Raw genomic sequence first — 17,639 nt, 5'->3', positions numbered from 1 at the left:
CATTGTTATCATTTGTTTTCTTCTCTGATATAATAATGTCCATGTCTCTTTTTGTCTTTTATCTTCTCTTCACTTCTGCCTTCCCTCTGTTTTTCTCCCCAAATTCAATTCAGCTTTTTTCCCTCAGCGTAAATACTTTGATATTCAAAAGAGGAAAACCTCCCTCAGCCTTTGTTCCTTTCTACCTCCCATCCCCTCTTTCTTTATAGCCACTTCTGAATAGCATGATCTGTACTTGGTGTCTCTCCTTATTTGCATATGCCTACTCCTACCCCTTAAAATCTACTTCTTTCCTTACTCACTTTGGTAACTTTGCCGGGTTCAGTCAATTTAGGCTACTGGGTTATAGTGGATGCTTTTCTGACCTTATTTTACTAAACTTCTCCTTAGTATTTGAGTGTCTTAACAGAGTCCTTTTTATTGAAGTGTTTTCCGTTTCTTGCAACCCGACTCTCTTCCTAGTTCTGTGCTTACTTTTCTCACTACTCTTAGTTTCTTTTGCAGGTTGCTCTTCTGCCTTCTTTTAAACATAGCTCTTTTCCTAGTTCAATTCTCAATCATATTCTTTTATTATGCTACCCTGATCTGTTTCCAGAGCTTTAACTACCACTGTTAGCCCCAGATCTCTTTTCCTAACTTATATCTCTCCCCCTGTCTGACCTATCCACATATCCAGCTGCCTTTTGGACATCATCACTTGGATACCTTACAATTCATCTCTTACTCCTCTGTGCAAGCCCCAAACCTGAGAGAAATTCAAGGTTCTTCATTCTTATTCACCCCTTTTATCAGTCAACAATACTGGCAGATTTGGCCTCCTTATAATCTTAGAAATCTGTCCCTTCCTCTTGAGTGTGGTCACCCCTCGGGCTGAAGTGTGGTTTGCTGGCCTGGCGAGGGGCGGCGGCCGCGGTAGGCCTATTCCAAACCGCTGCCCCCATAATAGGGTGGTTGGTTAGGCCCACCGCCACCCCTGAAGGAAACTCGGCATGGGCGCAGAGTGCCCTCGGGTCTCCCCTTCTCGGCAGCCATGCTTCCGCGGCTGCCCCTCCTCCCGGATGGCGCCACACGATGCCTTGTGGGGCGGCCCTTTTCCCTCCCCCCGACAGCAGCAACAGCCAGGCGTGGGCGGAAAAATCCAGTCTGCCCTCTTCCCTTCCCCCGACAGCAGCAACAGCCAGGCGTGGGCAGGAAACTCAAGTCTGCACTCCACCCCAGCAACAGCAGCCACCAATCACTAAACCCTGCCCCTTCCCCCAGCAACAGCGACAGCCAATCCCTAACCACCACCCCTCCCCCGTCCAGCACCGCCCACTGACCTTTCTCCGGCAACCAATCAGAGCAGGGCATGACTTCGACCAATCAGCCTTCCCCAGCCCCTATAAAACTGTTGCCTCTCCCTCAATAAAGTGGACTTGCGTGTTTACCTTGTCTCCGCGGTATTTCTTCTGCCGTGCGCCCCCCAGTCCTGAGAGCCCCCGACAAGGGCCTGGCCTCCCTTGTCCCCAGTTCATCGCCTGCTTCTCCGGGCGACCCCCTCGTCGCCGGCTTCGCTGGGCGACGCTGTCAGCCGAACCGCGCAACCCCTGTGAGACCGACCCCTCGTCTGCTGCCGGACCGACCCCTCGTCCCAAGCGGGACCGACCCCTTGTCCGCAGCCAGACCCCACCTCTACCGACCGAGCAAACCGTCACACTTGAGTACTTCTTGATTTAGGTGAATGGTTCCTAACCAGAGGCAGTTTTGCCTCCCAGGGGACGTTTGGCAATATCTGAAAACACTTAGGTTTTTACAAGTTGGTGGGTGCTACTGTAAAGACTAGAGATACTGCTAAACATCCTGCAGTGTACAAGACAGCCCCCCAACAACAAAGGATTATTTGACCCAAATGTCAATATTATCAATATTCAGAAACCCTAGTTTGGCTATCATCATTTCTCTTTGGATTGTTCCAGCAGCCTTTTTTTTTTTTTCATTTATCCTACCTTTCCTTTCAATACTTCCAATCTAGCAAGTAAATCTAAATGAGTAAATCCTATCCTATTCAGTATTCACCAGTAATTCTCTGCCACTTACAGATCATCTTAATCTCTTAGTGTGACTAACAATGCCCTTCCTGATCTAACTGCTCTGGCCCTCCTCTTGGGTTTTAGCTTTCATTACTACTGCCTTGCTTGTACCAGAAATACTGAATAATTGGTTGTTTTTTAATTTACTTTGTGTTTTCATGCATCAATAGTTCACATCACCCAGTGAAATCCATTAGGCGATAGGCAAAGCGTCTCCTTACCTATTAACCCTTCCCTAACTCCATAGGCAGACTCAAGTGTTTCATTCCTATGTTCCTATTTAAACTATATTTAGACATTTTGTATTGTACTACAGTTATTCACTTACATTACCTGCCTTCCCACTATACTCTGAACCCTTGACGGCAGGTTCTTTATTGTTTTACTTTATAACCTGTCTATTAGGAGTCAGGTATTAGTAGGTACTCAGTAAATATTTATTGAATGATTGACATCTATTTGATGGATTGAATGAATGAGTGAACTTTTGAATAATAAGAATCTTGAGTAATTTAAAAAACCCTATTGTAAATAATGGACCTTAGTTAATAGTACAATTATAAAAATGCTCTTTCATGAATTGTAACTAATGTACACACTAATGCAAGGTGTTACTAACAGGGTGGTATATGGGAATCCTGTATTTTATGCATGATTTTTCTGTAAACCTATAACTCCTCTAATTAAAAAAAACAAGCAAAACCAAGGAGCTGCTTATAATATAACCTTTTACATATATCCTAACTGGAATTATTCTACTTCCATTATTGAAAATTTAATTTTAATCTAATTTTTATTTTGTTTTAGCTCTTTGATGGCATTGAATGTGAATTTCCCATATTTTTCCTTTACATGATGATTGATGGTAAGTGAGCTTTTCTCTGAAATTTAAAATAATAGGATATAAGTGGTTTAAAGAAAAGAAGAAAACAAATATGTCTACTTTCAAGCAAAATAGACTACACTTCAGTGATATTAACTACTCTGCATTTCTGTATACCACTCTTATGCTTTCTTAGGGGATGTTAAAATATTTCTGAATTAAACAAAAATACTTTAGAATAAATATTCTAATGTGTTAGCCATATTTATAAAGAATTGTTTTATGAAGAGAAATTGTGTGTGACATTGTGAATATCTAAAAACACACTTAAGACTAGAGAAATTTTTAACAATTAAAATTAATGATAACTTGACCTTTTAAAATCAATTTCTTAGAAATAAACACACATGTATATTACTTCTTTCCATTTAAATTTTATCACTTACATAGAAAGTTACTGAAGTAAGTATAAGGAGGATAAAAGATTTTTCTAAGACAAACTACCTGACATTGTTCCTAAGTTCCACTGCTTTTGGATTTTCTATTTTAGGAGTCTTTAGAGGTAACCCCAAACAAGTAAAGGAATATCAGGATCTTCTGACTCCAGTACTTCATCAGACCACAGAAGGTATAGTTGTGTTTTTTCCTCAAGAAATTCTTCATACCAATAATTCATTAGTGTTCCTTTGAGATTTATGAGTGATCCCATTTTAATCCATAGCAATTTATATTAAATTTTAAACATAACACCTCAAATACAATTGGAAAGAAGAATCTCTATTAATTGGGCAGAAGTCCTTTATAACCTTTTCACTTCATGTAGTGTGACAGTGATAACAGATGACTGATTTTTGTCCAAGTCACCAAAAATGTTGTTCTCTGGTGAACATTATCCCCTTCAGAGTGCCACCTGGAGAGGTTCTGTTCTAGTCCAAAGGTACTGCCATTTCTGAGAACATTCTGGTCTCCTTTTTTGACTTGACTTCAGGGTCCTTAGGATGTTACTTTGAATGTCTGGAGTGGTACTAAAATGCCATCGTTTGGGAATGGATTTAATATTTTAGAAATGGTCAGAAGGCCCATTATTTTGAATAAGAATGTATTGGTTTTGTTTAAACACCAACAGGGACTAAAAAAAGAACATCAACCTATTTTTCTATATAACCGTAAAACAAATTCTCAAAGGAATTCCAAAGGAGAAGTTCTAGATATCTTGGGTTTTAGAAGTAGTGTTAATAGAATAAGAATATAGTCTCTTAAGTTTCTTATGTGAAAGTTAAGTATGGTGGATTTGTAAAAATTGGCTTGCCTTATAGACACAGTATACAAACTAGCAATTGTAGTAACCTACATGAAGTTTATGATTTTCATTATCTTACATGACATTTATTTTTGTTGGTGTTTCCCACAAATATCTCAGAGTTAAATGGTTCATATTATGTGCTTATCCTTTAAAACATTTGCTAATTTTAAAGTTTATGGGTAAAAATTGAATTCCAAAAAATATTAATTTTTGAAAAGCAGTTATTTATATTATGTCTTTATGTTTGAGATAGTCACTTCTCCAATGTGAGAAATATGTAATGATTTTTTTTTATTTTTTATTTTAATTTTTTACATTAAAAAAATTTATTGAAATATATCACTCATATATAAACATACATAAACAGTAAGTGTATAATAGTTGTGAACTTACAAAACAAACATATTTAACATCAAACAAACCTATGTAACATTTCATCCTATCACCAGTAACTTGCGTTGTTTTTAAACCTTTTTAACTAACAATTAAAGAGCATTGTCAAAATATTATTAGTAAACAAAGTACTTTTCCCCTACCCAATCCTATTATTATCTTTTATTTGCAATTCCTTGAATCAGATCTTTTGGTATTCAGTGGTAGAACTTTGATTGATACATATGAGGTGATAGTTTAATGTGTTTAAGTTCAAATTAAGCTTTTAAGCTTCATCATGCTCAGAGAGTTATTTCAAAATATTCTGTTTATCCTAGACTTTTATATTGATTTTAGAAATGTACATCACTATTGACTGATACATGAGGAAAAGTCAAGTTTTAGAGAAATTTATTGAATTTTATTAGGAAAATTAATTTTATTGAGTGCTGAAGTTGCAGAAGTCTTCTGTAATGGTCTCCTGGACCATTGTGCTTCTTCGTCCCCCTCCCCCCCACCCTTCTTTTTTATCACACAAAGATACTACACTATAAATAATTTTTACATTGCACCAAGGAAAATTTTTAAATGGGTTAGTCACAGGAAAGGGTGATTTTTTTTTTCTCCTGAATGATATTGCATTATAATATAATTATAATGGACTTAATATTTAAATGGGGATTTCTTTGCTCTGTGCAATGATTCAAGGTTATAATTCCTTATTTAAGATGGCACAGTATCTCATTTGTGAAGCTTCTACAGACTAATCCTATTAAAATAACCTCTTTGACTCTAAATATTTGCATACTCTATTTGTTGATTCATATAAAGGTTTTAAAATTAAATGTTAGTAAAGGAGATTAGGTACTCATTGTTGTTTGAGGCATAACATATGTTGTTGAATTAGTGTTTTAATGTCAAACCCTTTTCTCCATGTTTTCCTCTAGCAATTTCTGAAAGAAATCAGAATATCCAGTATCTGATATGACCTTACTTTCTCCCTGCTTTCTACTATTTTAGATTCTTGAAGGGAAAAATTGGGGAGAGCAATAATTTTTTAAATGTTAAATATTTATTTTTTAAATTCCACAGGATATCCTGTCATACCAAAGTATTACTATGTGCCAGCTGACTTTGTAGAATATGAAAAACAAAACCCTGGTAGTCAAAAGCGATTTCCTAGTAACTGTGGCCGAGATGGAAAACTGTTTCTTTGGGGACAAGCCCTTTATATCATTGCAAAACTGTTGGGTAAGTAAGTAGAGATGTTTGTGAACATTTTTGTCCTTGTTTTTAAGCTGTTAGAAATAAGTATGTCTTTGCTGGCATTTTTCTTGGATTTAGGTGGTGTTTCATGCTTCTAAGAGGTCTTTGAGGATTTTCTTAGTATTTAAAGGTGTATTAACCTGTCTGTTTCACTGAATGATGATGGACAATTTTGGGGAAGAAAGTAAATAGATAAGGGTACCAATGAGATCACTTAGGGGACTATATTATCCTTAAAGGATATGTTTCTAACTGTAGGCTTTGGGAATTTTGAATTATTTTCATATGATGTCGTAAAACTAATTTAATCTAGCAGTCATGCTTGGTCATAGCTTTAGTAAACCACTTGCCAAGGGATTAGTTTGGAAGTTCTCGTTTTTCTAATAAATACACATTGGCACTTATTCTCAGTGGAGGCTTAATGGGACCATTATTCATAATTTTTTGAAGAATTATATTTCTGCTTTTTCTATAACTTTAGCCGAATCAGAGGACTGTTTAGGCATATTAAAATGAAGGCTGTTTTTCTGAATACAAAAAGTATTATGCATCTTCTACACCATTCCTTGCAAAAATTTCAAATAGTCTTAGGATTTCCATCAAAAAGTTATCTTTATAGAGTCAGAATTCCTTTTTGTCAAACAGTAAAACTGATTAGAATCAGACTAATTGTAAATACTGTAACTAAAAGATCTGCTTACTATATGAAATACTATTGTTGTCTTTTTGTTTCTAACATTACTATATAGGTACTAAATTTCTGTGTTTTATAAGTGTAATCCTTTTTGGTTTCTTTTTCCATTGAGGAAAGATATTAATATTTCAAAGTCCAAATTTCCAGTTGAAGCATTTAAGAGCACACAGAAACCAACCAAAGCTGAGAAAATTAGTTACTGCTTTTTTGCCCCCATTCTGCTTCTGTTTTTCTGGATCTCTGTATTTACTTAATTCTAATTTAAGAAACTGTAGAAAAATTTTCTTCCTTTAATGAGACAGCTTTTTGAAAAGTTGTTATTAGTATTATACTAACTTTGCTTTTACTTTTTCCAAAGGGAAAAATATATATGTATTTTATATATGTGAAAAATTCACCACAAGAAGGAAATGCTTTCATATTTCCTATATAATAATTAATCTATTTGTCAATTCAGTAGTTATTTGCAGAGTGCCTATGCTGTGCTAATTCCCATGATATTAATTGCTTTATAGTTAAGGAGGGAATGGGATGACTTAGGAAATATTTCTTTTTCTGAGGGCAGCTTAGTTATTCTGATATACTACTTCCTAATTCACTGTTTATAACTAAGATCAGTCTATTTGCATCTAAAAATAGAAAAGCCACTGATAAAGCCTGCAAAGCTAATCCTTCTTAGGGTTAAGTTCAGTGACCAAGTACCTCCCTCATGTGCATTAGGACATAAAAATCTACAGTCTTGATTTTGGTTATTCTGTTGATTTTAATGCAGTTGACTCTTTACTGCATAATAGTACATGGTTTTGTTACTGATCAGTTAAAAGTAAAATGAATAGGTAAGAGTATACAGATATATTTCTACATGGTGGTTGCTAAGAAATTTCCTAGTTGTTATACTTTAAGAAACTTCAAGCAGAAACACCTTGATTTTTTAGTACTTTCATTATATTTTTCGGGGTATCCATGTGATTGCAAGTAGCCTACAGTGGGATTTCTGTGCAGCAGGCATTATAAATATCTTGAGAACACATATAATGTATTTCTTTAAAGCCTTCACCTAGGAATTTTGTCTTACATCAGCTTATATAAATGCCTGGCTTTCTTAGAACTAAGTTGTTTTAGTTGAATTGCTGCCAGGGCTAGAAATTTGTATAAAATTGTTTTGATCTCATCTGTAAATATTTTAGTGAAATTGGATTCGAAGATAGTAATACCTAGAGTCTGAGAAGGCTCTTCATACATATTGTCAGTTTCCCAGAAATACTAAACAACTAAAACCTCTCCTTAAAATATGTCACATTCTGTGCTCTGCCCTTTACAAATATAATCCAAAACAATCTTTTAACTTCTCTATGAGATGGTACTATATGTCATAAGTAAGGAAACTAAGGCTCATAAGAGTTTAGCAACTCACCAAGGTCACACAACTTGTGATTTTCAGAGACTTTATCAATTTGTTAAGCAGTCTGCAGGGTGCTTGTGTCACATATGCCCTCTCTGGCATTAATTATTCTCATTAAAAACAAAATGAAAAAACTTTGCTACCCTCATGATATATTTAATTGCATCATGCTTTTATGTATAGGCTGAATGTTGCAAACATTTCTTAGTCTTATCTATCTTTGAATCATCTATTTATTTGCTTTGTTTTATTATTTTTCCTATTAATCTACCAGAACATTTTGTATATTAAGTATACTAAACCTTACTGATATTTTCCTATTTTACTTGCCCCTAAATTTTGCTTGTGCAGGTTTTGTTTTTGTTTTTGTTTTTGAAGTACTGGGGGCCGGAGATTGAACCCAGGACTTCATAAGTGGCAAGCCAGCTCTCAACCACTGAACAACATCGGTATCCCTGAGTTGGTTTTCTGGTTTGTTTTGCTTGTTTTTGTATTTGTTTCTCAGGAGGCACTGGGATCCAAACCTAGGACCTCCCATGTGGGAGGTGGGTGCTTAACTCCTTAAGCCAAATCTGCTCCCTCTATGCAGATCCTTTAAAATAAAATTTTTTTTTTATATCAATGTTACAAGTTACTCAGTTAACACAATATAATAACTACAATAACAGTAAATCTGCTTTAGTCAGTGGTTACATTTCCGCCTTATTGTTGTTCATTCCTCAATCATGAGAAATTTGGAATGATGTCCACTCTGATTGCTTAAGATTGAGAAGGGACTTAATTATTATGGGACAGAGGAATGGAGTTGTTTTGCTTGCAGTTGAAGACACTCCTCACCTTTTGGATGGGGCTGGTCCCTCTCCATTATTTTATTAGTTGTCCAGGACATCTCAGGAGGGAAGTTTAATATTTTCTTAGCTACTATGCAGTCCTCTATCCAGAAAACATACCTATAGCAAAAAGGATACATTTATGTCTCGTTGAAGTATGTAGCTATATAACATTTAAGCTGATTAAAAATCCCTGTCTGTTTAGACACCTGAACAGATAAAACAATATAACTTACAGGGAAATTTTGATGTTTCTGTGACATAAAATACTTTTTTAATAATAAAATATGCAATATTCCATACCCCCTAAGTTTGTCGACAGAAACATTGATGTAGTACCTTTGTTACAATTGATACAAGAATGTTAGCTGTGGTCCATTTTTTGCTTTTGGTGCATTTTGCCCCATATACCACCCTATTAATAACACCTATGCTGGTGATGTACGTTTAAGATCCTGAAAGAACATTCTTATATTATTAACTTCAATCCTCATTCACCTCAGGGTTCAGTCATATGTTTTATCCTCTAGCTTTCTTCCTAGTAGACTATATTACACAAAAGCTCCCCCTTCAGCAACACACACCCACATACCTCAGAACTAACAGTAATGCTTAAACTATCATGATGTCTCCCCCAAACCACTACAATCAACCTAATTAGAAATTCTGTACAGATTAAGCATCAGTTCCCCCTTCTCTACTCATGTCTGGTGGTGCTCTCTTTTCTAGATACTACCTTCACATAAGTATGCTTATTATAATTAGTTCATATTAATGCTATCATAATATTTGCCTTTTATGCCTGGCTTATTTCATTCAACATAAGATCCTCAAGGCTCACCCATGATGTTGCATGCATCAATACTTCATTCCTTTTTACAGCTGAATACAATGCATTGTATGCATATTCCACATTTTATTATCCATTCGTCTACTGACAGACATTTGGGTTGCTTCTATCTTTTGACAATTACGAATAATGCTGCTGTGGACATTGATGTGCATATGTCTGTTCATCTACCTGCTTTCAGTTCTTCTGGGTCTATGTACCTAGTAGCATGATTGCCAAGCGAAAATATTATTTAGCCTGCTGAGGAACCGCCACATTGTCTTCCACAGTGGCTGCACCATTCTACATTCCCACCAGCAGAGAATGAGTGTTTCTATTTCTCCGTATCTTCTCCAACACATATACTTTTGTGTATTTTCAATAGTGTCCAGTCTGGTAGGTATAAAGTGACATCTTGTGGCTTTAATCTGTATTTCCCTAATAGCCAGTGATGATGAGCATCTTTTCATGTACTTTTTAGCCATTTGTATTTCCTCTTTTGAAAAATATCTATGCAAGTCCTTTTCCCCATTTTTAAAAATATTAGTAAAACATACAGTTCATCCAAAGTATACAGTCATTGGCATTTGGTATAATCACATAGTTGTGTGTTCATCACTCAAATCATTATTAGAGCATTTTCATTATTTCAATAATAGTAATAATAAAAAACAGACCAAAAAATTCCTTACCTCTCAATCTCTAGATGGTTCTCCTGCTGTATATAGCTGCTGTTTCTGGCTATTTTTGCCCAATAGTCTATTTGTTTATTAAGCAGTTTTGAGATATATTCATATACCATATGATCTATCCAAAGTATATAATCAATGTCTTTTAGTATAATCACAATGTTGTATATTCATCACCTCAAAAATTTTGGAACAATTTCATTACTCCAAAAAGAAAGACTCCACACCCATTAGCATTCCCCCCTCAGCATTCCATAACCACTGATCGAATTTTATATTAATAAATGTATTTATATTTACACTTTATATAAATGGAATCATGCAATATATAGTACTCTGTCTCTTCTTCTCTTAGTATAATGTGTGTTTTTTGGTCTGATATTAACGTTTTGTAGTATTAATCTACATTTGTTCAGCCTCAAATTTTACCTATATTCGTATTTCTCATATTTATATTTCACATTACGTATTTAGTTGATAATAGACAGCCATAACATATTTGTCCTTTTGTGTCTGGCGTGCTTCACTCAACATAATGTTCTCCAAGTTCATCCATATTGTCATATGCTTTACAACTTCATTTCTTCTTACCACTACATAATATTCCATAGGGTATATACACCACAATTTGTTTATCCATTCATCAGGTGATGGACATCTGGGTTATTTCCAACTTTTGGCAATGGTAAATAATGCCACTACCGAACATTGGTGTGCAATTGTCTGTTCATGTCTCTCCTCTCAGTTCTTAGGAGCATATACCTAGTAATGGTAGTGCCAGGTCACATGGCAAGTCTATATTCAACTTCCTCAGGAACTGCCAAACAGTCCTCCATAGTGTCTGTACCATTCTACATTCCCAACAACAGTGACTAAGCATTCCTATCTTCCACACCCTCTAACATTAACGGTTTTCTGGCCTTTTAATAGCGGCCAGTCTAGTAGGTGTGAAATGATATTTGATTGTCGTTTTGATTTGCATTTCCCTCATGACTAGTGATGTTGAACATTTTTTCATGTGTTTTTTAACGATTTGCATTTCTTCTTTGGACAGTTGTCTTTTCAAGTCTTTTCCCATTTTTTAATCAGATAGTTTGTCTTATTGTTGAGGTTTATGATCTCTTTATATATCATGGATATTAAACCCTTATCAGATATGATTGCCAAGTATTTTGTCCCATTAAATCAGCTGCCTTTTCTCCCTTTTAACAAAGTCTTTTGAGGTACAAAAGTGTTGAATTTTGAGAGGTCCCATTTATCTGTTTTTCCCTTGTTGTTTGTGCTTTGGGTGTAAGGTTTAAGAAACTACCCTGTACCACAAGACCTTGAAGATGTTCTCCTACATTTTCTTCTAGGAATTTTATGGTTACTGTTTTTATATTTAGGTCCTTGATCCATTTTGAGTTAATTTTTGTATAAGGTGTAAAATAGGAGTCTTTTTTCTTTCTTTTGGATATGGGCTGTCCAGTTCTTCCAGCACCATTTGTTGAATTGACTGTTCTGGCCAGTTGGGTGGGTTTAACAGTCTTGTAAAAAAATCACTTGACTGTAGATGTGAGAGTCTAATTCTGAGTTCTCAATTCAGTTCCATTGGTCAGTCTGTCCTTATGCCAGTACCATGCTGTTTTTAACCCCTGTAGTTAAGTAATATGCTTTAAAGACAGGAAGTGAGAGTCCTCTAACTTCTTTCTTCTTTTTAAAGACATTTTTTGGCTATTTGGGCCTCCTTAACCTTCCAAATAAATTTGATAATCGACTTTTTGATTTCTGCAAAAAAAGGCTGTTGGGATTTTTATTGGGATCGCATTAAATTAAAAAATGGACATCTTGATATTTAGTCTTCCAATCCATGAATATGGAATGTCCTTCCATTTATTTGTCTTCTTCAGTTTCTTTTAGCAATGTTTTATAGTTTTCTAAATACAGATCCTTTATGTCCTTGGTTAAGTTTACTCCTAAATATTTGATTGTTTTAGTCGATTTATAGATGGAGTTTTTTTTCTGAGTTCCTCCTCAGTAGTGTATAGAAATACTATTGATTTTTGCATATTAATCTTATATACCACCCCTTTGCCAAACTTGTCTGTTAATTCTAGTAGCTTTGTTGTAGATTTTTCTGGATTTTCTAAATACAGGATCATGTCATCAGCAAATAGTGAAAGTTTTATTTCTTCTTTTCTGTTTGGGTGCCTTTTATTTCTTTATCTAGCCTAATTGCTCTTGCTAGAATTTCTAGCACAATATTGAATAATAGTGGAGACAGTGGATAGCTTTCTCTTGTCTCAGTGGAAAAACTTTCAGTCTTTCACCATTGAGTGCAATGCTACCTGTAGATTTTTCATATATGCACTTTACCATATTGAGAAAGTTTCCTTCTATTCCTATCTTTTGTAGTGTTTTTTCTCAAGACAGTATGCTGTATTTTGTCAGATACCTTTTCTGTATCAATCAAGAGGAGCATGCGATTTTTCTTCTTCAATTTATCAAGGTCATTTATTACTTTAATTGATTTTCTTGTGTTGAACCACCTTTGCATACTGGAGTAAAACACTCTTGATCATGGTGTGTAACTCTTTGAATGTACTTTTGTTTTTTGTTTTTTTTTTTAAGATTTATTTATTTATTTATTTTCTTTCTCTTCCCTTCCCCCCCATCCCTTGTTTGCTCTCTGTGTCAACTCGCTGTCTTTTCTCCTATGCTCTTGCACCCTCAGTGGCACCAGGAAACTGCTTCTCTTTTTTGTTATGTATCTTGCTGCATCAGCTCTTGTGTGTGCGGCACCACTCCTGGGCGGGCTGTGCTTTTTTTAATGCGGGGCGGCTCTCCCTGTAGGGTGCACTCCTTGCGCGTGGGGCACCCCCACACGGGTCAGGTAGGCAGACACTCTGTCAGTTGAGCCAAATCTGGCTCAAATTAGTCAAATTTTCTTTCAGTTCTTTAAATTGATTTAGGAGAGTTGTGCGATTATCATTAATTGTCTTAAATCCTATATCTCTTCAGGATATTTGGTTTGTTCCTTTGGCTGGTCCAGCTCTTTCTGTTTCCTAGTATGCCTCATAATTTTTTGCTGATGTGTAAGCATCTTGAATATGTTGGTGAATTTAATCTGATGGCCAGTTTCTCTCTCTTGCCTATTGTTATTTTTTTTAACAGTTCTTCTTTGATATTTGGTTCAGTTTATCCTAGTTCTTTAAAATTGCCAGACTTAAGTTATCGAAATCATGTCAGGGACTCATTATTTGGACCCAGATTTTCTCTGAGAAGTTCAAAAGCAATTTTTGTCTGTTCAATTTCCAGACTAGCCAGCAGATGGTGCTCATGGGCGCACCTGTCTAGGGAGGTATTATTACTCTGTTTTTCTTTGTTTTGTTGTTTCCAAAGCTGATATTCAGTGCAGCCTCCGCTGGCTGAATACACTGAAGAAAAGCCCCCTGACTCTCCTCCCTTTTCCTTGTAAGAGGTGACATGGAAGTAGATGACTGTTCCCCTCTCAGTCAGCTGCAGTGAGCTCTTGGTTTTACCCCAGCTTAATATATTGTGGGTAGGGGAGGGGTGTCCTTCCCAGCTGCCAGGAAGTTTCGTAACTCACAATTGGTTTTTTTGGGTCCTTCCTCTCTCTGTTCCTCACCCTCCTGGGAGTTGTGAAGCATTGTTTTAGTCTACTAGCCCCCAAATCAGTTCCCTTGGATAACTTTTGACTCTCCATTGTTTTTGTGAGAGAGCTGAGCCTTGCCTGCCTAATCCTATGCCATCTTGCTCCCTTTTTTAATTGGGTTTTTTGTCCTCTTACTGTTAAGTGCTTGTATCTCTTTATATATGCTGAATATCAGACCCTTAAGGGATATTTCATTTCCAAGTATTTTCTGCCATTAAGTAAGTTGTCTTTTCATTTTCCTGACAAACTTCTTCGAAGCACAAGTTTTTTATGTTGAGGATTTCCCATTTATCTATTTTTTCTTTTGTTGCTTGTGCTTTTCATGTGAAGTTTATGAAACCATTGTTTACCACAAGATCTTGAAGATGCTTCCCTATATTTTTTTCTAGCAGTTCTATGATCCTGGTTCTTATATTTAGGCTATGATCCATCCTGAGTTGATTTTTTTATAGAGGGTGTGAGATAGCTGTCCTCTTTCCTCTTTTGGATATGGATATATAGTCTCCCAGCACCATTTGTTGCAGAGACTGTTCTGTCCCAGTTGAGTAGATTTGGCATCCTTGTCAAATATCACTTCACTGTAGATGTTTATGTCTATTTCTGAACTCTCAATTTGACTCCATTTGTCAATATGTCTATCCTTGTGCCAGTACCTTACTGTTTTGACCACTGTAATTTTGTAATATGCTTTCAAATCAGGTGTTATGAGTCCTCCAACTTTGTTCTTTTTCTAGATGGCTTTACCTATTCTCTCTCTAAATAGCTTTGCCTATTCACAGCCCCTTACACTTCTAAATAAAGCTGATAATTCAGTTTTCCATTTCTGCAAAGTAGGCAGTAGAAATTAGCATCAGGATTGTCTTGATTTTATAAATCATTTTGGGTAAAATTAACATCTTCATGATATTTAGTCTCCAAATCCATAAACATGGAATATTTATTTAGGCATATTGTGTAATATTCTGTGTGCAAGACCTTTACATCCTTAAATTTATTCCAGATTATTTGATTCTTTTAGTTGCTATGGCAAATGGAATTTTTACCTTTTTTTTATAAACTACAAATGGAAACTTTTTTTTTTTAATTTATTTTATTTTTTGTTTCTCTCCCCTTTCCCACGCCCCTCCCCCAGTTGCCTGCTCTCTGCGTGCCCTTCTGTGTCCGCCCGCACTCCCTTCAGCGGCACCCGGAATCTATGTCTCATTTTGTTGTGTCATATTGCCGCATCAGCCCTCCATGTGTGCGACACCACTCCTGAGCAGGCAGCACTGTCTTTGCGTTGGGCTGCTGTCCTTATGGGGCGCACCCCCTGCACGTGGGGCTTCCCTATGCAGGGGATACCCCTGCATGGCACAGTACTCCCTGCGCACATCAGCATCGCGCGTGGGCCAGCCCACCGCACGGGCCAGGAGTCCCTGGGCTTGAACCCTGGACCTCCCATGTGGTAGGCGGACACCCCACCTGTTGGGCCAAATCCGCTTCCCGGAATTTTTTCCTTGATTTCCTCCTCAGCTTGCTCATTACAATTATATGGAAATGCTACTGATTTTTGCACTTTGATTTTATGTACTGCCACTTTACTGAAATCGTTCATTAGCTCTTGTATCTTTATTGTAGATCTTCTAGGACTTTCTATTTTCTGCAAATAGTGAAAATTTGCCTGTTACTTCTTTTTCTTGCCTATTTGCTCTAGCAAGAAATTCAAACAATGTTGAGTATTGAATAGTGGTGACAGTGGGCATCCTTTTCTTCTTGTGTATCTTGGAGGGAAAGCTTTCAGTCTTTCACCATTGAGAATAATGTTAGTTGTAGTTTTTAATGTATGTGCTTTATCATGTTGAGGAATTTTCCTTTTTTCTATTTTTTCAAGTGTTTTTAATCAAGAAAGGATGCTGGATTTTGTCAGATATCTTTTCGGCCACAATAGAGATGATCATATGATTTTTCTCCTTTGATTTGTTAATATGATGTATTACATTAATTGATTTTCTTGCCTTCTTGCATACATGGGATAAAACCCACTTGATCATGGTATAATTCGTTTAATATTTGCCAGTTTTTTTTGAGGATTTTTGTATCTAAATTCATTAGAGAGATTGGTCTGTAATTTTCTTCTTGTAGCATCTCTGTCTGGCTTTGGTATGATAGTGTTGTTGGCATCATAAAATGAATTAGGGAGTGTTCCCTCCTCTTCAATTCTTTGAAACAGTTTGAATAGGGTTGGTATTACTTCTTTTTGGAATGCTTGGTAGAATTCACCTGTGAAGCCATTCAGTCTTGGGCTTTTCTTTGTTGGGAGGTTTTGATGACTGATTCAATCTCTCTACTTGTGATTGGTCTGTTGACATCTATTTCTTCTAGATTCTGTGTAGGTTGTTTTTGTATTTCTAGAAATTAATCCATTTCATCTAAGTTACCTAATTTATTGGCATAGTGTTGTTGTTCATAATGTCCTCTTATGATGCTTTTTATTTCTGTATGGTCAGGGATGATGTCCCCTCTCTCATTTCTGATTTTATTTCTCTTCACCTTTTCTCTTTTTTTCTTTGCTAGTCCAGCTAAGGATTTTTCAATTTTATTACTCTTCTCAAAAAATCAGCTTTTGGTTTTTTTAATTCCCTCTATTTTCTTTCTTCTCTATTTCATTTTTTCTTCTCTAATCTTCATTATTTCTTTCCTTCTGCTTGCTTTGGCATTATTTTGTTGTTCTTTTTCTACAGATGAGTAGTTTGGTTTTTGATTTTAGCTCTTCTTTTTTGATGTAGGCATTTAGGGCTATAAATTTTTTCTCAGTACTGTCTTCACTGCTGCTATAAGTTTTGATATGTTTTCATTTTGCCAAAGATATTTACTGATTTCTCTTGTAATTTCTTCTTTGACCCGTTGATTGTTTAGGAGTGTGTTGTTTAACTTTCATTATTTGTCAGTTTCCTAGTTCTGTTCCCTTTATTGATTTCTAGCTTTATTCCATTGTGGTCAGAGAAAGCGCTTTGTATATTTCAGTCTTTGTAAATTCCTTGAGGCTTGTTCCATGTCCTACCATGTGATCTATCCTGTAGAGTGATCCATTAGCACTCGAGAATATATATCCTGCTGTTTGGGTGTGCAGTGTTCTATACATATCTGTTAGTTCTAGTTCATTTTCCATATTATTCAAGATCTCTGTTTCCTTACTAATACTCTGTCTAGATATTCTATCTGTTGCTGAGAATGGTGTAATTAATGGAGTTGCAGTATTGTAGAGGTGTCTGTTTCTCCCCTCAGTTTTGCTAGTGTTTGGTTCATGTATTTTGGGGCCCCTGGTTAGGTGCACAAATACTTATGATTGTTTTTCTTGGTAGATTGCCCTTTTTATTAAAATATCTTATCCTTCTTTGTCTTTTAAGATAGTTTTGTGCTTAAAGTCTATTTTTTTCTAATATTATTGTATCTTCTCCAGCTCTTTTTTGGTTGCTGCTGTGTGGAATATCATTTTCCAGCCTTTCACTTTCAGCTTATTTTTGTCCTTCGGTATCCTATAGACAGCATATATGGGTCATATTTTTTTATCCATTCTACCAATCTCCACCTTTTAATTGCAAAGTACAATCCTTTAACATTCAATGTTATTACTATAAAAGCAGTACTTACTTAAACCATTTTACCCTTAGGCTTTTTATTTGTATTATCTTACTTTTGTCTGTCTTTTTACCTTTTACATTATCTTT

The 17,639-nt window shown here is 35.9% G+C and overlaps 1 protein-coding gene across 16 annotated transcripts in view; it reads left to right on the top strand.

Annotated features, from left to right (window-relative positions):
- PHKB (phosphorylase kinase regulatory subunit beta) overlaps positions 1-17,639 on the top strand; it is a 258,670-nt gene that overhangs the window by 125,372 nt on the left and 115,659 nt on the right. For all 16 annotated transcript variants that reach the window (XM_004457055.5, XM_058280056.2, XM_071209177.1 and 13 more), the window contains 3 exons: positions 2,877-2,934; positions 3,443-3,520; positions 5,660-5,818. In XM_004457055.5, the coding sequence (XP_004457112.1) occupies positions 2,877-2,934; positions 3,443-3,520; positions 5,660-5,818 (295 nt within the window). The remainder of the gene's footprint in view (positions 1-2,876; positions 2,935-3,442; positions 3,521-5,659; positions 5,819-17,639) is intronic.

The sequence above is a fragment of the Dasypus novemcinctus genome, chromosome 18 (genome assembly GCF_030445035.2).
Source record: "Dasypus novemcinctus isolate mDasNov1 chromosome 18, mDasNov1.1.hap2, whole genome shotgun sequence".
Classification (NCBI taxonomy): Eukaryota; Metazoa; Chordata; class Mammalia; order Cingulata; family Dasypodidae; genus Dasypus; species Dasypus novemcinctus.
This window is presented reverse-complemented; position numbering and strand designations above follow the sequence as displayed.